The sequence below is a fragment of the Anabrus simplex genome, chromosome 14 (assembly GCF_040414725.1).
Source record: "Anabrus simplex isolate iqAnaSimp1 chromosome 14, ASM4041472v1, whole genome shotgun sequence".
NCBI classification, from domain to species: Eukaryota; Metazoa; Arthropoda; class Insecta; order Orthoptera; family Tettigoniidae; genus Anabrus; species Anabrus simplex.
This window is the reverse complement of record NC_090278.1, coordinates 94465568-94486219: the sequence shown is the minus strand read 5'-3', so window position 1 is coordinate 94486219 and position 20652 is coordinate 94465568. Positions and strand designations below refer to the sequence as shown.

Genomic DNA, 20652 nt, shown 5'->3' with positions numbered 1-20652 from the left:
CGATAGCCCTTAAACCCAGATCATTTTTGTGCCCCCTCCCTACTTCTAAATTCCAATCACTGAGGCAGCTGAGTGAGTATGGTACTTTCATCTTTAAGGCAGCCAATTTTACTATTCCCATGCACTATCATGTTTGCTAGCTTATTTCTCATTTCTGTTGTGATATGAGAAACAATATTTATGCATGCGTTAGTTGAATGAACTCCATTCTACTCTTGCACGTCGATTTCAGTTTCAAAATCGTGGAAGGCTTGAATTTTCTTAACTACTTTATATGCTGTTCAAAGTACATTGCAGTTATTTCCTTTTCTTTTTCGAAAGCCTTAGTGCATGCAGTTTCCAAAGTTTTTAGTGTTTTAACTGCAGCTTGATGAGCTGAACTCTCTTTATCTTTAAATATTTTCTTGCGGAGAGAAAACATTTGTGAACAATTATTTTCAGTTCTACCAACTGCACAAATACAAACTCAAATGAAATGTTCATCCCTCGTGATGTGCTTTCAGTTCGCAGATCGCCAACTTCTTAACAAATTTTGTAGCCAAGTTTCTTATTTCTTACCACCAACCATTTGTACAGATTTTTCTCCAAATCCCAGCATTCGGGAATGTCTTCCACTGATATACGCGCCTGAAAGTTCTTTGTTGTGATCTTTTCTTTCATCACCATGTGACACTGTTGGTGTTTCCCCATCATTGTTTACGTTTGAATAATTAACCTGGAGCTTTTTAGATGCCTGGGTGGATGTAAAATAGTTTGCTGTTTTCTTCATCCTACAATACTAACCGCACACACACAAAATAACAACCTAACTTGCAACCAAACACCAGCTTACGTGCTTATAAAAACAAAACTTCCTCTCTTATTGTTAAAGTATGTACCGTCAAATCATTTCTGTTCAGGTGTTCATATTACTAACACAGTCTAATACTTTCTTTGCCTTCTTTAAAGTTACTTGTGCCGTTAAGAAATTCAAAATCTAATCATGAAAGACATGCTGCTTTCCAATGCAAAGCACATAACAAATCACACTCAAGAAATTTGAAAGGTACTGCTATTAAAAGAGACAAAAGCCACCAATCATAAGTTCCTACATTAACTGTATAGCCAACATACAGCACTAAAATACTTATTTTGCCTTAATAAGGCAGCAATTACAAACCTTTAGTGAAGCAGATAATAATATGGCCTAATGTTTCGATTCTGCTGCTTAGTGCTGAGTTGCCGACCAAGAGAAACTGATTCATTAGATCTATTTAAATCAAAGATTATTCAAAATCTTCTCCAGCTGTTGTGAACAGTGCATTGACACCAGCTGATTGATGAACTTTCAAGTCGGAATTATATTTGCCGGACTAGATAGAAATGTACCAATATTGTTTCTTAAACAGTCTTAAAATATTTAAGGGGTATGCGTATCCCCGTGTTCCCTCTGAAAAAAAGCCCTGATTAAAACAATTGGTTATTTTGTGTCACAGCTGGATTAAAATTCACCTTAACTCTCTATTTGTGTAATGGACACGACCACTTGAGACCTTCAGCACGAAGTTCCATGTAACTTACTTTATGCGGATGATGTTATGCTAGCCAGTACCACCAAGCATGATCTGCAACACCAGATCCAAGCCTCGCATGATGCCTTCAGCACCTTTGGCCTTCATCTTAACTTGAAGGAGACAGAATACTTTACAAACCAGAGTGATGGTAATATTGAAGTCTATGGTGAAAATGTACTGAAGACCAATACTTTCCATTACTTAGGATCTCATTTGTGTAGTAACACCAATATTAATGCTGAAGTGTGACCAAGGTGAATACTGGATGGATGTGATGGAGGGAAGTAACGGGAGTGCTCTGTGACAAGAGAAGGCCTGAAGTTGAAAATATACTGTACAATTGTTCTATGGAGCTTAGTGCTGGCCAGTTACAAGACTAATATGTATGTTGCACTGGTCGGTGGGAATCCCTTGCTTTGACCACATCACAAAGGACGCTATTCAGTGGAAGATTGACAGTGCCCCAGTAAATGAGAATATGGTCAGAGACGTCCCCAATGGTGCGGCCACAACACGCACGCAGCACCTCACACCATCGCCAATACTGCCTACCATCTTAAATTCAGCACAACTCAACCGATTGGAAGGCCAAAATGATGATGGCAAGATGACATAAACACCAACATAAGAAAACTCCATCTACAGTGTAATGATGTTTTAGATTGCAGGAAATTGTGTTCCTTGATCCATCAAGCGGACTCTACAACAGTAGGATAAATGCTTAGAAGTAAAGGTGACAGTGGCATTGTAAAACTTTTATATCAATGCCAGGTAACTGTGCTGTGCCAGGGTATGTCAGTAAAATTACAAGGGTACATGAGTGATTTTGATTGCCTAAGGTAGCTGATCTTCGTAATAAATTTATTTGTTCTGTCCCACACACCACCTGATCTAAACAAACAGATCTGCAGTGTATATGAAACATATTCAAGACAGTGAATTAAGTTTTATTGAAAAACAATCTTTTCCTAATTTAATTTAGTACATCCTCATTCCCAATAACGTACACGTGCCGCTAAGAGATCTGTTTTATTTATAACATACCAAACTAGTTTGCCTGATGACCAACGATGATTGTCCTTTCTGTAAATTCCTTCTGTTTTTACAGTTTTCTAAGAAGTACTTACTAGCAAATGTTTATAAATACGTAAACACTGTATCAGTTGAAAAGAGCTGAAAGCTTTAAATTCCTGGGAAGTGTAATTGAAGAAAAATGGAGGAAACAGGATGGAAATCAATGAAAGGTGTGCAAATCGATTCTTTAAGAGCATTAGAGGATATGGAACAGGGATGTACAACACAGATGTAAAGGAATTATCTACAAGACTTATTTTGTACCAATTTTGATTTAAATAAAGATTTTACTGCAGCCAATGGCCATTAAAATATGTTTACATGACTAATTACGTTAAACAGAATTTGGTTAGTTCGATCTGTCTTTTAGTACACGTCACAACATGGTATAAGTCACAAGTCTTCTCACACAATACACATATACATTCCTTTCTTGGGATGTGAAAAGTTTTGGTAGTACACTCGTGGTGATGAAAACCGTGTCACTATGTGCCTAGTCTGCCTTCATCCAACTCATACTAGTCATAGCCTCTGTGGTGTAAAATGTCTTGGTTTGCAGCTGGTTGAATGCAGCTGTAGATGGCAATATTAGTTTGTGTCGTAGTTCTTCTATATAGAAAAGTTCTCTTGTCAGTTCGTAACATAGTTTTGAAGGATGAATTTGGACAAACATAATAACTTTTTCATGTAGATTGCTTTTACACTTTCAATGTCTCGAATATTTCTTTTGGTGAGATGTTCCCATATCAATTCTACTCCATATATCATTATCAGGGATGTTTTGGCGTGGAACAATTTCATAGCGTTTTCAACCGAAAGTTTACGTAAGATGAAGATGTCATTTATTCCTATTATGGCCACAGCCACTCTCTCCTTGATGTGTCTGGTATAAGTAGTTCCTGATGTTTGTAATGTAATGCCCAAATATTTAAAGTTGTTTACGATTGGCATAGTTTCTCCTCCGTTCTCTTAGCAAACTTTCTCTGTTAGTTCTTGTGGAAGATCATCTGTACCGTCTTCTGTCAATTAATTCTGAATTTATTGTCCTCTGCCCAAATGTTCAGCTTGTTGAAAGCGGCCTGTAGTTTTTCGTTTTTTTAAATTTATTTTTATACGAGTACCATGTCATCTGCGTACATGTATATATGTTAATCAACGCTATATTGAGGAGTATGGGGCTCATCGGATCACCATGTAGTGCTCCGTTCATCTGAGTTATGGGATTCGAGATAGAGACGTTATCGTTTACAGTGATGTAATTATAAGCAAGAATGGTCCTAATGATATTCGTTAAAGGATTCATATATCCTATTATGTTTCCCAGTTTCTTCAGTAGTTTTTCCCTGTCCACTAGATCGAACGCTTTCTTGTAGTCTGCAAAGATCACGTAAAACTTCTCTTTTGGAAATCTGAGGGTATCTGCTATGTCATCAATCAGATTCTTTATTGCATTCATTGTAGATCTCCCTTGTCGAAAGCCGAATTGCTCTTCCGGTAAGGCGTGGTCTACCTCTTCTATCAATCTCGTTGTTAGTAACCTGGTAAAGAGTTTAAAGATATTGCTTTCTAAGGCAATTCCACGGTATGAATCTAGACAACTCGTGTTACCCTTTACTTTATATAAGATCTTCATCATTGAGTGTCGGCAGGTGTTAGGGATTTTGTTCATTTCCACGCACTTATTGAAGAGTGATGTCCACGTTGTTAGTAGTACATTTTCTGTAGTTTGTATATGTTCGTTGAAAACGCCATCAATTCCTGCAGCTTTGTTACCCTTTAAGTCCCTGATGGAGTTTTTTACTTCCTCTTTGGTGAAACTCTTTTGAGTTTTTGTTCTCCATCTACGATATCTGCTGTAGTTGCAGATAAGTTTTCCTTGTTCAATACTTTCCTGAAATGTTCTTCCCAGTCCTCTATGGCAATATGATGAGGGAAGTGCGACTTTCTTGGTTTTAGAACTACACACATACATGCATATCCCACATCGTTCCATCTATATGATGGGTCGGCAAACGAAGCCCCCTACAAGAACTACAAGTGGATTTAATTTTGCTTCTTCGACGAGTTTCTCTCCTTCATCTATGTTTTCTCTTTTTTCTTAGCCTTTTATATTCTTCTCTTCATCACATAGATATGTAATTTGCTTTCTTTGCGTGAACACCTTGCTTTGTGGAGAGCTATAAGAGTATCTTTCCGAAGATTATAACATTCTTTGTCCTGTCCTCAACCTTTACCATTCCCATTCGTATTACCTGTTCTATCTCCTGGGCTGCTTCATTATGTTGCCTTTGCTTATATCATTTTGAATCATTTCCAATGTTGGAGTGATTTCCTGGAAGGCTGCTAGATTGGTTACTCTTTTGTATTTTGTCGTTACCTGTTGGCTCTTCGGTTCAAAGTGCTTCACTGTTGCAGTTATCTTGATAGGTAGATGTTTTCTGATAGGGGTCGTTGGTGAATCATCTATCACTGTGAGAGATTTTATGGTGATTTTATGGTTTACAAAGACAAGATCTATGATACTGTATCCGTTGTTACAGATATACGTCGGTTCTGTTGGCTTGTTTACGAGCATAAGTCCTTCAGATTCTAGGTATTCTATCACCAGTTTTGTTTTCTGATTTGGCATGTCTATGCGTCAGTTTAGATCACCTGCTATGATGAGAGATTCATTCTTTCCTATAATATTCACTGCTTCTTTAAGTGAGTCTATTATGGTGTCTTCTTGGGTATGTGGCTGAAAGTATGCACATATCACCGATGTAGACGTGGTTTTGACCAGCAAAAGGTGCAATGTTCTATATATAGTTCTCATCGGAGTTAGTTTTGGTTTTACGAAGCATTGCCCCTTGCAATGCCACACTGTGTGTTGTGTTGATAATGGATCTGTTAAGAATGACTGTACTAGTAGGTAAAGAAGGAGAGGGATAAAGCAAGCAGTGGAAATGAAGTTTCAATGGTGTCAAGTAGAATGGACAGAGTCAGAAATGAGGAAGTTCAGGAAGTGGTAAATGAGGAAAAGATAGAAAAATCAAGGTTGCAGTAGTATGGATATTTTAAGAGAAAGGGAGAACAATAATAATGTTATTTGCTTTACGTCCCACTAACTACTTTTTAAGGTCTTCGGAGACGTCGAGGTGCCGGAATTTAGTCTCGCAGGAGTTCTTTTACGTGCCAGTAAATCTACCGACGCGGGGCTGTCGTATTTGAGCACCTTCAAATACCACCGGACTGAGCCAGGATCGAACCTGCCAAGTTGAGGTCGGAGGGCCAGCGCCTTTACCGTCTGAGCCACTCAGCCCGGCTAAAGTGAGAACAGAGGATACCAAGGAAGATGTTAGAAATGGAGTTGGAAGGAGACCCTAGAGGAATGACTAGAGACAGCAGTGTTCAAACCTGTCAAGTTTTCACTTCAGCTATGAATCAATTTGTCGACTTGGTTCGGCAATCTGGAAATCAGAATGGATAGAAAAGGGATTAAGTGGAATAACTACATTATTGACTTTTAAACAATATTCCATTTTATTAATAAATTAACTTCTACTGCATAAAAATATATAAACAAAAATATACAGTGCATGATGATGATGATGAAATAATTTGTGGTACATCGACATCACCACTTTTCACAAAAGCTTCACACAATATTTAATTACAACTTTTTTCTAAACACCTTACTGAAAACAACCTCACTTCTCAGGTTATATCAAACAATTCCTAACAACAATGAAAGTGAACACAATGTTTTAAAATATGTTTGCGTGTCTTTTTCACTAATTTCCAAAAGTCTCGCAAAACATTAATGAGTGGTAGAAAACATACCATATTTACTCATATATATCTCGTACCCTACCATTTTATATGGACTGAGGATCTCTTCCTCTTTACCAAATTTTCTTCATTTGTCAGTTTAAATAAGTTTAAATAATGCACACGTGTTCTCAGCTCATCGTCGAATTGTCTCCCGTGCTCTTCCCTGATCTTAGTTATGGTAGATCCCCCTACTTGTCCGCATGGGTGGAGGGGGTAGAATAACATCCACGGTATCCCCTGCCTGTCGTAAGAGATGACTAAAAGGGGCCCCAAGGACTCCTAACTAGGGAGCGTGGGTTGGCGACCATGGGGCCCTTAGATGAGAGCTGGCATTGCTTCAACTTACTTGTGCTAGGCTCCTCACTTTCATCTACCCTATCTGACTCCCTTGGTCAACTCTTGTTCTTTACCGACCCCGATGGTATTAGGTTTTCGAGCTCTAGGGAGTCTTTCATTTTCATGCCCTTTATGGCCCTTGTTTCCTTTGGCTGTTACCTTTATTTTGGAAGTGTCAGACTCCTTCCATTTTTCCCTGTGATTAGTGTTAATAGAGGATGGTTGCCTAGTTGCACTTCCTCTTAAAACAATAATCACCACCATCACCACTCTCTCTCTTTGTCTGGTGAAAGGCAGGAAGGTAATTCAGATCCTAGCGTTCTCCCGGACCTAATTACTAAAGGGAATGTGTCGGAACAGGCTCAAGATATAAGATCTAGTCCAGTATATACTAATAATTTACTTTGTAGCATGACTCAACTTGCAGGCAAGTTATGGTGAAGCTTCACAGCAACTTTTAAAATTCGAGCAATTCAACACGGTAATTGTGCAGTGGGCCTAAACTTTAAAGTGATGGAGTTTAATGTGTGATACTGGCAAAAACAGGAAGTTTCTCTTGAAAACGCCAACAAATCAAGAGAAGGGGTCGAAAGTGAAGTGCTTAAGTATGTGAAGATGGAGACAGTTTCACATAAAATGCTGCAGTTTAAAGCACGTGCAATACTGACAAAGCCATACGGCCTGACCCATGACGAGGGAACGGCAGGGGAGAGCGTATTTAGCTGCGAACTTTCATACTTTTGTTAATATTCAATAACATGTTGCGGACCATAATAAACTGCAATATGTTGCATGAAACCATGAGGCTTTATTACCTCAAGTTCAATTTACTAACCTTCTGCAGGTACCTCGCACCCCAATTTGTAAGCTTGAATTTTAAGAGAAAAAGAAGCAAGAGATATACACAAATAAATATGGTACTCAGCTGATAATGCAAAACTGGCTATGCAAGGTTGTACTGAAAATGGAAATTTGCAGTATTTCTTTCCTCTACACTGTGATACTCCGTAACATGTAATTTCATGTTGTCTGAGTCAAGGATTTTTCCACTTAGACTAGCATAGTAAGAAAGGTAAGTTAATTTACTACTGATATATCTATTGTCTTTTGTGATGGTATTTCTAATACAGTACTTTTAACTGTCAATCGATGATCCACGTTCTAGGAGGAACACATTCCACATATATTCAGAAATAGTGTTAACAAACTGTTCCTTTTCATGATGGACATTGTTTATTCTCATACGTATTCATACCTTAGGACTAATTGGTTCAAAGACACAGCTCATTCCATTCCTTGAACAACACAAACGTGTGATCAGACCCAAGGGCATACTTGTGAAACATTTCTAGATTGCCAAAAGTTTGTTGACTATCAACAAAGATGTTTTCTCCAAGAGTTGGCTGTTGGTCTCAAAATAAATTAAAACAAAAAAAAAAAAAAATCATCAGTCTGATAACCCAACACATCAGAGCTACTCACGGATAGGTTCGAGATTAAAGAAATTGTTTCAGCCGCTTAGGACCAGCGGAACACTAGACAACCACATTCACTCATCTGTTTTAGGTAACTGTAGAAGCGACCCTGTGTTTGCACATAATGCCGTGATCTTCTCTATCTTAGAGTAGATTTCTTGTCTAGATTCCGTTTTTGTAGTTTACGCCAGGTATGTAGCGAAGAATCTTTCTCTAACTTGTGAATGCACATTTCTGAGAGACGATAAGGCATTCTGACACATAAAGAGAGACTGGCCTGACGACGGTGTTGTAATGATGAATGTTGGTATTTATAGAAAATCACCTTTTGTTATGTATGTTCTGGGTGGTTTGGAAAGCTAGCTCCCTTTTTTTTTGCTCTGGCCCCTAACACCTCTGTATCTACAGTAGTCTGTTTGATTGGATCCACTCACCAAGGTATTTAATCTTATGCACACAGTTTATTGTTCCATATTTGGTGTTCAGTTGGATTGTGTTGTCTTTGATGTCTGACTTTACTTCCGTCTTTTCAATGGATATTATTATATGCCCTTGACTCTTACAATTTTTGGAATTTTCTAATTACATTCTTGATAAGGTGCAAAAAAAAAAGTATTGTTTTTTAGAGCTACTTAAAATAAAACCTACATATAAATTATTTACACCGAAGTACTTAGATAGATACAGGATGTTACATCAAGAATGTTCAGATTCTCAGGAATGGGTACTGAAATATCTGCTCAAAATATCTGGAAGAATTTGTGCACGTTTCTGGTATGGAAACAGATTATTTACAACTTAAAACTTATTCCTTACTAATTTGAATTGGAAACTTATCTTTCAAGAATTTGAAGTACAGTTAAAGTACTTTTTAAATTAGTTGGTATGTGAAAAATGCTGGGCGAGCTGAAACACTGAACACACTTCATTATACAGACAAGATAACAATGAAATTCCCACCATTCTTGTGGCAAAAATACATTTAAAAAACCATAACAATGGTAACAAAACAAGGACTTGCTGTTCGCAGCGAGAGCCATTCTGGAGTACAACCAGACAACCACACTGCCAAGGAGAAAATGTTTGTGGGATGATGAAATATGCAAGTTTCTCTTTGGCTCAATGGCAATGAGATGAGACAATTTTAGTTTTTAAAATTAAACAAATAATGCGGCAAATAAAATGATTTCGCAGTATATTTCAGCTGCAAGTAGGAAGAAAGTTCTGTCTACATCATTGAAAGCATACGCACAGAGTTTCTTGTCTCTGCACTTGGATACTAGTTAATCAAATTAAATATGATTGTGATATGGAAGAGTACAACTTCTGATTCTAAATGAATGGATGGAATAAACCGACTAGAACACTGGGACGAAGCAGTTCAACACAAGATTGGCGGTGATTCGTTGAAGATTAGACTTGGAAGAAAAATGTGGGAATGAGGTAAGAATGTTCATATGAGATGATACACAATTCTTTTGTCTGATATATTACAAAGTTTGGAGACTCGGCAAGGGCACGTCGTAGACTATACGTCAGAGCTGCCTAGACTTATATCCTTGGTGAAGAGCAGCTTACGTTTGAAGATTAGTATTTTAAAAAGAGAAGGTAGAAACACAGAACATTCTTTCTAAATGCATTTTAAAAGTCTGCACTTGACTTTCCGGTGGCTGTAACTCTGCTACTCGCTTCTGCTCAGTCCGTTAAATATTTGTGCGCCTGCTTTCTGAAGCAAATCACAAGGGATCTGAACAAGTCCCTTCAGTTGTGTGGTGTTCTGTAGACACCAGCGAACAGAATGGACTGCGACAAACGATCGAAGATCAGGTAGACGAAGGGATGGTTACAGACAAATCTTGCAGGGCTGAGGGGACGAGCAGAACGGAACAGGAAGATCGCTGTGGCAGCGGCGGCCTTGGTTCCCTTCTCGTCGACTTCGATCTTGGCCTTGTGCATCACGGTATCGAAGGTCACGTCCTGGGCACCAGTGAAACCAGAGAAATCGGCATTGTCTGTGAAGGCATCACCGGCTCCCATCTTCTCTAAGATCTGAGGAAGAAAAGAAACAGCACAGTTAGTCTCGTGTTACGTCAAACAGAAATATACAAATAAATACAGTGGTGTCTGTACAGTCAGACACCATGAGCCCCGGTCATGTGTCAACACTTTCATTGTCAGAGAAACTTCTACTCTTTATTGAAGAAGAAAACAAGAAATAATGATTTTATTTTCCAAGTCGTACAGTATATACTGTATATATGTATTCCAAGATAGCTCTAGAAAGAAGCCTAAATATGGGCTTGCAGAAACCTTTGAAACATTATTGGTTCTCTGAGTTCAAATAGTTACACACAAATAGTCAACAGATGACATAACCTGCACTTTCAAACATTTTAAAGCTGGATGGTGGCGTTTTGACTATGTTATGCACATTTCTTTGCAAGTTATCAGCTGAGTTCTTTGACGATGCACGATTGAAGAATATTGTGGTTTACATTTTTTGTTTTATCCCTATGTTTTTGTCAAAATGGTTAAAATAAAACTAATCATAAGTGCTGTGAAAGAGGCAATAGTTAATGAAACTGACAGCGAAGAGTCACTCAGTGACAGTGAAGGTCAATTTCCAGAGATTTCTTCCAGCAGCGATAGTGAATGCGATAGCGTCGTGAATAATTTTGATCCGGCCCGTCAACTACAATTCCCATATGTAATATTCAGTGGGGGACTATATTACCATTACGTTTTGATCAAAATACGGATCTGTTTTGAGTACTTTTATCTTTTCTTTGATGATGAGATTTTTTTAGATAATTACAAATTAAACTTGTATTCAGCGAAACAAAAATAAGAAGAAAGCAACACCCCTGACTAAAAGGCCAAGAATTGAAAAATGTTCTGCCCCAAATGTTTCAGACAAGAAAGCATTTATTATTATTATTAGTCTCTCTTGTTGTATTTAATCAGTGAAATGTGATTACAGTAACAAACTCACAAACTACTGCACCAGGAACGCGCGTTACATGCTGCATTTTTTTAGATGAATATTATTTAATTATCACACGCGTCATTTACTGCAAGCTTGATGTGTCCACGTTGAGCAGAGCGAGCCAGCATGAAGCGCAAACAGCTGCGAGTGATATAGGTGCAGGAGCGAGATAAGCTATCTGCCCACTCAGCCGCTTGCCACATGACATGGACTAGCGTTCCAGAATAAACGTCACGTCTTCCAGAAACTTTGGTTCGGAAATTTTCAAAAACTTCTGTGATAATGGTCTTATCAGCTCGAGAGATACGTCATTTTGTAGGGAATTATATGAACGTCTAGCATAGCAAGTTTCAAGCAAATCCACCAAGGGATTTTTGCGTTATTCCACTTCTTAAGAATCACGACATCTGATGACATATGAGCGCCAATCGTCGCTAATAGCAGTGTCCAATGGATAAACTCTTGAGCAGCTATAGTTTTTTATATGTCAAGTGCAATATTATTTACTGTGGAAAGCAACCACGAACAGTGTACAATACGTGAACGAGCTATAGTTTCATTATTTCCAGAAGCCAATACCCATGAACTATGATTTATTTTTTCTTTCTTAATTTGACGCTACCCGCATCTTCAACTTCTTAAATGACATTTAAATTCTGCTATCTACAAGTGACAATTAAAGTTCTGAGTACTTCAAACTTCGTGTTATGTCAATATCAAAGTCAATCGTTGGTGCTGAATAAATGTGTCAGGAGACTGTGTAAATGTGGACGCTCGTACGAGTAAATCACGAGTGATTACCCCGCGGCAAGGTCATCGGAGAGCTTTGAGATCATGTTGAGCTTCAGGTACGAGATACAATTTCGACCCCATGTCGGACGGACCTGGGTGTTCCAGCTCCATTCCATGGTGACGAAAGGACTCTGCAGAACAGATCTGATTCCATGGTGACAAGAAGACCTGAAAGTACGAGTTTACCTGGTAGGCGATTCTGAAGACGACGAATACTTACACCAAGGTGAAATGCAATTCAACCTGCAATTAATTTAATAAAGTAATTTCTTTAAAGAAATCTCAATTTTCTTGTAGATAGGACCTATCCTCCTATAACTTTCACCTAGGATTGCCCCTAGAAATGTCTTGTGCGCTTTTAAAAATCAATAGTAGAGATGGGCTATATTTTACTGGTACACTACGTTATAGTGGTAAAATACTTCAATGATACTTGGAAGAAATTATTACTGAAATTCAGTGAAACCTGAAATGTATATTGTTATTATACATGAATGCATAAGTTAAGACAGTCTTAGCTGTATTTGCATCAGATTAACTTTTTCCAAAATTCCCCCTTTTGCCCTGGGCCATAATACATCATATCAATAGGTAGGTCATCAATGAATACCTAGGTTCCTCCACCTGAATTATTTGCCTGAGAAAGAAGGGAAGGTAAATGTAGCGTTTAATTTGTTAACAGGTGAACAACTTACGTGTGTGATGTCCTGGCTGGTCTCGGCGGTGAACTTGGGCACCTCCACCTCGACGCTCTGGGGTGAGAGGGCATCGTCCTGCAGGAACTCTTGCATAGTCTCCGCGTTCAGCTTCTTGAGGACTTCGTCCACGCCGTTGGTCTTCACGAAGGGTGGCAGGAGGATGAACATGGAGATGTGCTCACCTTTGTAAGGCAGCTCCAGAATGTGGGCACCCAGAGTTTCCGAGATCACTGCAATGAACAAGTCACAACTCTCAAATTAATGCTGTGGTAACACTCAACAAATGCTCTTAAACTGGATATTTTTTATATTTTTGACAAAGTTAGGAATCCATCTCTTCCCAGTTTCGACTCCTTCAGTCTGTCGATAATAATTTATGAAAAAATACCATTTAGAAACTACCTGAAGAAGAAGAAAACCACTAATTAACATCATCATATTCTATCAAAACACACACTTATTTAAGTTAGATAAGTTATGAATTTTATTGATATTATTGAGTTCAAATGGACTAACTATGGGGCGGACGTTGTTGAAGTGTCATCTTTTTTTTTTTTTCCTTTTGCATTAGGATATTGCTCAGTAGCATAGAAATTCATTCTGCAATATGCCCAACGTTAATAACAAGTTTATTTTATTATGTTTATCATTTTGTACTATGTGGAAATAGGCAACATTGCGGCGTTAGAAAGGATGAAGTTAATGGCAGGATATTTTATATTTGATTCACCCTCATAAAAGTATGTTCTCCATCCAAGCTAACTGTGCGCTGCTCATCCTGGACTTAGAAGAGAGAGAGGAGGGATGGAACATTCATGTTAAATGACCAGAAATAATCTACAATTATGTTCAGGTGAGCAAGATTTTTTTTTTTTATTGTCCATGCTAGTACTAGCAATAAATTGGCCTGTTTCCTCTGCAGCTGGTACTTACAGTAATTGAAGCTTCCTTTCTGTTTCATCATCTCAACAAAAGCACGTTCCGTAAACGAGATGTGGAACACTTCCTTGCGAGTGTTTTCTGGCAGGAATTCTGACTGCCACAGTCCTTTGAAGTAGGCTGCATTTACCTGAAAAAGGGAGAGGCATTTCAAGTATTTCTGAAAGGGCAAGTCACATCCTACGATATGCCTAATCCACACCCTCCTTGCCCAACAGTAGCTTCACATGAAATCCAAGATTCATACCCCAGGTGCATAAGTGAAAACCAGAATCTCAACAATATATTTATAAAACTTGGAAAGGCTGTTTCAGCATGGGTGCCCACAAGGTGGGGACCCGGAATTCTAAAAATGTTGATACTCGATTGTTTAATGTTATACCAGATTATTTCAGAAATTGAAGTTACTGACAGTCTGCTAACAACTATTATAATTGGCAGTTACGCGTTTCTGAAACATGAAAGTGACAAAAGTCGTTATTGGCAGGTATTTGACGAAGGAAAATGTATGAGACACGCTTAAGTATGAATTATTGCTAAAAGCATGGGCTGCACAATTAATGTACAATTATGAAGGTGATTTTACTGCTTCGGCCCCGTGTTGACTTGGAATCCAGAAGTGTTCATTCTTAAATGCAATTTAAAGGAATTTCTATCAAAAATCTTAAGGATCCTTTATCAAGAAATATTTTAAATGCAAGGTTTTACTCACATCAATGTTCATCTTAAGATTTTACGAATACAAATGTTAGTTTCCATGAACTTTGTCATCAAGAATTTTAATGAAAAATTGACAGCAATTTTACTGACTATATGACTTGAAACTTTAACAAAATTTGCAAATATTTTATTTTAAATGTCCTTGTGTCAAAAGTATATTTTAATTTGTCTTACCAATCTGTTAATGTAATTGTTTTATCTGATATATTGTAAGATTTATTCTAGCTGATGACGTCCGTTAGGGGAAGAAACATACACTAGATTCAATAAATTATATATGTACTGAATAGACAGACCGCTTAAATATAATATTTAAATTACTCTTAAACATTCACTACGTAAAAGATGATTCTAAGCAACTATGCTATTCTCGCATGCTAAAGGGTGTTTTATACCAAACACATGTAAGTTGAGCATTAAAAGAGGTCTTTAAGGGGTCATTCATTATGAAACCTTTGACAAAATACAAGGACTTCAATGCCAGCGCCCACGATCACATAAAATCAAATTGGCACAGAGAATCATCAGAAAAGGTTAAAAAAATAATTCTGGATATCTACTGTATTAAGGGAGGTAGTTCACAGTCATTGATCAAATCAATAATAGTCTTCATGATCAGAGAAAAGATAGAAGTAGGAACTAATTTTGTGAACCATGATATTTCACCACAAGAAACAAACTTCATAATTTCTAAATATTACAGAACTGACAAAGACTGATCAACTAATTAGTTGCCAATTTCCAGTTAATGATCTTTGCGCAATTCAATTGCATGGTTTATTTTCTTGCGTACAGAAGCACATGGATAAGCTTCTTTTTAATTGCTAATTGATGCACTGAGCCTCTTATCATTGTTTGATTTTATGTTCCCAAACTACTAGAACTTCATTCTCAACCGAGTGAAACATTCGGTGTTATTGTGAAAAAGTTGCAGTTTCATGAATTTTCTACACAGCCGTCACATGGTAGCTATTAAGAGTGTGAATCAAAGTACGAGATCTGGATTAAAAGATGATAACAATAAAACTTTTGTTCATTTGTATTATACAATTGTGTTGTAGTTGTAGTTTAACCTCTCATTAAGCTACCTCTGTGGATCAGTGGTAGGGTGGTAGATCATGGGGTCCCCTCTTCGATCCCTCCAATAAATGGCTGGTTTATGTAACCGATAAAGTAAAATACATTACCTGAAAAAATTCAGTTTTAAGCCCGTATTGTCAACCTTAATTAGTGTTATGGTTCCTTTTAATTCCACCTTTAAATTACCAAATTGATTTACTTCTTATCAGGATAACATTATTGGTACAATTCCAAAAATGGCTTTCACGGCCACAGATCTTAAAATCTCAGGAACAGAACCAGCTTTTGGGTGGTTAGGCCGTGTGCATTTCACCCAGACATGCGATTTGGGCTCATCAGTTGGATTGGCACGCCCATCCAGGACTCTGCTTAACAGTGGCAGACCAGCCACCCAAAAGCTGGTTCTATTCCTGAGATTTTAATATCTGTGGCCATCAAAGCCATTTTTGGAATTGTATTTCCATGGGGAGAGCATATTTTTGAAAATGGAGAATTCACTTCTCCTTTAGCAGATTATCAATCACTATTTGCTAACATGGTGGGACCACACAGTTTTATTATCGGTACATGTTTTGTCTTTTTAAGACATCTTCAGCCATTAAGGAAACAGTGTTAAAAAAGGGCCAAGATACAATTTGATTTCTAAAAACCCTAGAATGTTTCTTTGAATAAGTTAATGCCAATGCACTTTGCAACCTTGATTAGCTGCTTAAAATGCTACGTTTGGCTAGTTGCAACCCTCAGCAAGCTGTTTACAGTATGAGGTGATGTGTTCTTGAGCTGCTGGATTACTCAAGCCCTGGTAAGAACAGTAATGTCACCACCATGCAGAAGAAACATGTTCTGAAAAGTTTAAGAGCACATGAAAAATAGAAGTGGATAGAGAAAGGAGAAAGAAAAAAAACACTAGTGGAGTTTGGCGTTCCAAATGCATTAGAATATGAACACTGCAAGAGCTTTAAATGGCAGCTGATATGAGAGGAGAAATACATGCTAGGATAGCAGCTGGTAATAGGAGTTGCTTTGCTTTAAGCCTTAGTAGTGATGTGGTGATGTATGGTGCAGAGACTTAGACTACGACAAAAGGTGATGAGGAGTTGTTATGCATATGGAAAAGGAAGATACTATGGACCAGTAAAGGATGGTGGACTCTGGCAAGTCAGGAATAATAAGGAAATCACTGATCTGCATAATAAACCAGACAGAGTAGCAGAAATAAAGAGTAGTAGACTGCGATGGTTGTGACACAGAGAACAGGACAGTAAAGAAAGTCTTTGATGGGAAACCAGAAGGACGTCGTATGAGGGGAAGTGCAAGGATCAAATGGTTGGACGACGTGGTGGAGGATTTGAGAAGGATGGGAGTTAGAAGATGGAGAATCAAGGCCCTACAGGGGCTGTAGCACCAAGGAGTGAGCTGCCAAACATGGAAATAAAGACAAGACTTCTAATTTTATGTAAGAGTTCTGTTTTTCTTTGGAAAGGAAGCTGAAGTAGTATGCACGTTTTTCCATACCTCTAATTTTTTATAACTAAATTTTCTCAGCCTTCGCAAGCACTTTGAAATATCAAAGTTTGACTGTATATAGAAAAAAGTCCTAGAATAGTTAGCAGATGACACTTACCAACACCATCTTGGACTCCCGGTTCAGAGCAGGGATGAGATCCTTGATCTGGTCTTTGGTCTCCATCTGGACCCAGCTGTTTATGGTCTGCTTGGCCTTCTCGGGATCACTGAAGATGTCGATGGCCTGCACCTCCTCCTCGAACAGACTCGTTATACAGGGGCGCAGAGAGATGCGGTCAGATACGTAGATCTTGTTGGAACTCCTAAATTCGTAGCTCTCGGTGGCGGTGATGTTCCTCAGTGTCTTGTCGAGACGATAAGCCTGCATTGTCGCCACCTTGTCCTGTAACACAAGGATTTTGGCACTCTTATGATAAAGTCTTCGCACTAGACTAGGGTCACGTAAAAAAAGGGCCACAGTATGAGAGAGGCGACAAAAAGTGCAATGTTTTCCGGGGTGGTTTTGTAAGCACTAAATTGCAAACAAATCACATTTAAATCATTTAAATAGATAATCCCAGTAATGAAGAAGAGTGATAAAGAAGGAATGTAGCAACTATAAGGGAATCGCCCTCATTTCACATGTAGCAAAGAGCAGGAAGACTGAGGACGAAAATAGAAAAGGAAATGGAGAAAGAGCAAAATGGATTTAGAAGAGATAGATCAACTTTTGATCTAAATTTTGCATTAACGAACATGAGGGAGAAAAGATGGGAGTTGAGGAAGGATTTAGTGATGACATTAATAGATTTATTGATAAAAAACAAGGTAGGCAGAGCAGAAGTAAAAGAGATCAAAGCCATGTACGAAAAGTGTGCAAGTAGTGTGAAGACTAAGACAGGACAAACAAACTGGTTTAGTGAAGGAACAGGACTTGGACAACTCTTCATGACAGTCTTGGATGAAATTCTCAAGAGTGTCAACAAAAAAGGGAGCAAAGAAACAAAGGCCTTACTCTTTGCAGACGTCATAGTAATATGGGGAGAAAATGAAATGGAAGTACAAGTTACTGTATGGAATTGGGAGATAGAGGAATATTGAATGAAAATAAGTGTGCAGAAGAGCAAGACAGTACTGATGATGAGAGGTAACAGAAAAGGAAGAGGGAATATTGAAGGAAAATGAAGACCATTAGAAGTTGTGAAAAGCTTCAAATATTTGGGGAGTATACTTGTAGAAGATGGGAAAATAAACAAAGAAATTGGAAAGAGAATCCAACAAGCCAATGTGGAACTGGGACGTCCCAGAGAAATGCAAGAAAATTCTGTCCTCGGTGTATTACACACCACATACACGGCGGACACTTAGACAACAACAAAATGTGATGAAAGCAGAATCCAAGCAGCCGAGGAGAAATTCCTTACAGGAACAACTGGGAACATGGGAAGACACAAAGGGATAAAATCAGAAACATAGAAATCAGGGAGAGAATTGGATTCTGTAAACTGCAAGACAAGTTGGAGAGCAGTGAGCTGAAATGGTGTGGAAGACAATAGATTTTCAAAATGAGTATTTACAGAGAAAATAATAGGAGGAAGACAACGGGAAAGACCCAGAAAGAGGAAGAGAGGCACAGTAAAGGAGAGTATAGAGAAGAGAGGAGTAAAAGTAGAAGAAATATTGGAGGAAGGGAGTGAGTGGTTGAGAGAGAGAAAACTGTAGAGGTCCTTGATTCACAACCTGACCTAGAAGTCTGGAAATGGGAAATTAAGAAGAAGACACAGGTTTATTTTACTATGTATTACGAAGTCTTCACATTACAAAAATCAGCAGTCATCTGTGGATTCAACTTTTCTTTGGATTGCTGAAAATTGTTCATTAATCTCTGGGGCTCGTGGAAATAATTTAGACGTCCGGTGGAAGGGGGGTGCTCCAGAAGAAAACTTACCTGGGTTGGTGGAATGCGGAGAGTCCCCTTGAGGCTTTCCTCGGTAGCATTGGCGGCTCCGAAGTAGGCCAAGAGAAGGGCGTGGTATGTGCTGTACGGGGAGAAGAAGACGTTCGTGGTAGGTTTACCCTCACTGATCTTCCGTAACATTGACAGACTGAAGTTCTGCTGGCCCAAGTAGAGAGCCCGCCGGTCATTGAGGTGAGGCTGCGACGCCGAATCGTTAACAGTCAAACACTGCTGAAGCGAAGGGGCAACCGCCACGGCCAACAGCACCAGTAACGACTGCAGCATCTAGAAATAAAATACACCACGTGAGGACAAAATTAAGGAATTTATTTTGGAACGATCTTGGGATGAATATTCCGACAAGGAGAGGATGGCTGCATATGGTTTACCGGAATTGAGCGTGGAACTAAGAGAGACCAAAGAGGATTGCGAAGGCGTTTAGCTAATTCATAGAAGCTTGCAGACAAAACCTCAACAGTCTGTAATGAAGATGTCTGTATTGACATGAATATGACTGAGGGTGATCCGAATATCTGTGACAAAATGTGTGAACGGAAGTGACATCACATTTGTCGTTACCGTAGGCCTTGGTCGCCGAAGATGCTCTGTGAAATGATGCAAATACATCGTTCGTTACCAATCTTTGAGTTTGATTTATTTACACATTAGCTCTTCGCAAAGGAAAATGTTTCTTTTTTATTACTTCTCGCTCTTATTCTCCTCGGAAGAAATTCAATCAATCAATCAATCAATACTGCTCTGCATTTAGGGCAGTCACCCAGGAGGCAGTGACAATTTCGATAGTCACTTGTCTCTCGTTTCTACCTTCGAGCATATTTGTATGTTCGAAGGTTTCTACTGTTCACATTTTGGCACAATACAAGTTATAAGTCGTTTAAAATGGAAAATAAACACGATAAAGTAATCAATGTCCTAGACCTCGTAATTTCAGCTCTCATGAAAATTTCATCTTGCTGGATTTTTATACAGTAAATACATAGCGGGTGTCTCACCTGGGAGTCGTCAGCTGCCTTTTTTTTCTGGCGTTACGGAAGATATTTTCAATTTAGCTTGTTTTTTTTTAATTATACAATTTGCTTTACGCCACACCGACACAGATAGGTCTTATGGCGAAGATGAGATAGGTAAGGCCTAGGAGTGGGAAGGAAGCGGCCGTGGTCTTAAGGTACAGACAGGGCTGCAGACAGTGGGGTTCGAACCCACTAACTCGCGGATGCAAGTTGATAGCTGCGCGCCCAGTGTCAATGTAAACCGTTATTTATGTTTTCACTGCAAACTAAATGTTATTTAAAGTGTAATTTCGATAGAGCAGCCTCAAATTAGTCTAGTAGGATATTCCGTTCAGGAACAGTGCGCCGTGCTGTTCTGCTGTCACCGTCAATAAATATCCTCTATCGACTGGTCACACACGTACAGGATAAACAGTCGTTGTTTGGGCCGACTCTGCCTACACATTACAAAAACGAACTTTGAGATATCTTCCAAAACAGCAGAGAAAAGGCACATGACAGCTGTTACGTGAGGCACCTTGTTTATTATTTAGTATACGTGATATAGTATTATTATTGCCCGAGTCCTTGAGACCTTCGGTTCAGACAATCGCGGGTTCGATTTCCCACCGGGTCGGGGATTTTCACCGCATCTGATTAATTCTTCTGCTCGGGGGAATGGGTTTTTCTTTGTGTCAACACTTCCCTTCTTC

At 38.7% G+C, this 20652-nt stretch overlaps 1 protein-coding gene and 1 long non-coding RNA gene across 2 annotated transcripts in view; one reads left to right on the top strand and one right to left on the bottom strand.

Moving 5' to 3' along the window:
- The window catches only part of LOC136885601 (uncharacterized), an 89428-nt gene extending 76593 nt beyond the window's left edge, over nucleotides 1-12835 (top strand). The window contains exon 3 of the long non-coding RNA XR_010861571.2: nucleotides 12712-12835. This is a non-coding gene — a long non-coding RNA (uncharacterized lncRNA). The remainder of the gene's footprint in view (nucleotides 1-12711) is intronic.
- The window catches only part of LOC136885600 (serine protease inhibitor 88Ea), a 71932-nt gene continuing 58863 nt past the window's right edge, over nucleotides 7584-20652 (bottom strand). The window contains exons 2-6 of the mRNA XM_067158271.2: nucleotides 18921-19214; nucleotides 17091-17375; nucleotides 13661-13796; nucleotides 12725-12957; nucleotides 7584-10300 (exon numbers count right to left, since the gene is read on the bottom strand). Of these exons, the coding sequence (XP_067014372.2) occupies nucleotides 10013-10300; nucleotides 12725-12957; nucleotides 13661-13796; nucleotides 17091-17375; nucleotides 18921-19214 (1236 nt within the window). The 3' untranslated portion in view covers nucleotides 7584-10012. The remainder of the gene's footprint in view (nucleotides 10301-12724; nucleotides 12958-13660; nucleotides 13797-17090; nucleotides 17376-18920; nucleotides 19215-20652) is intronic.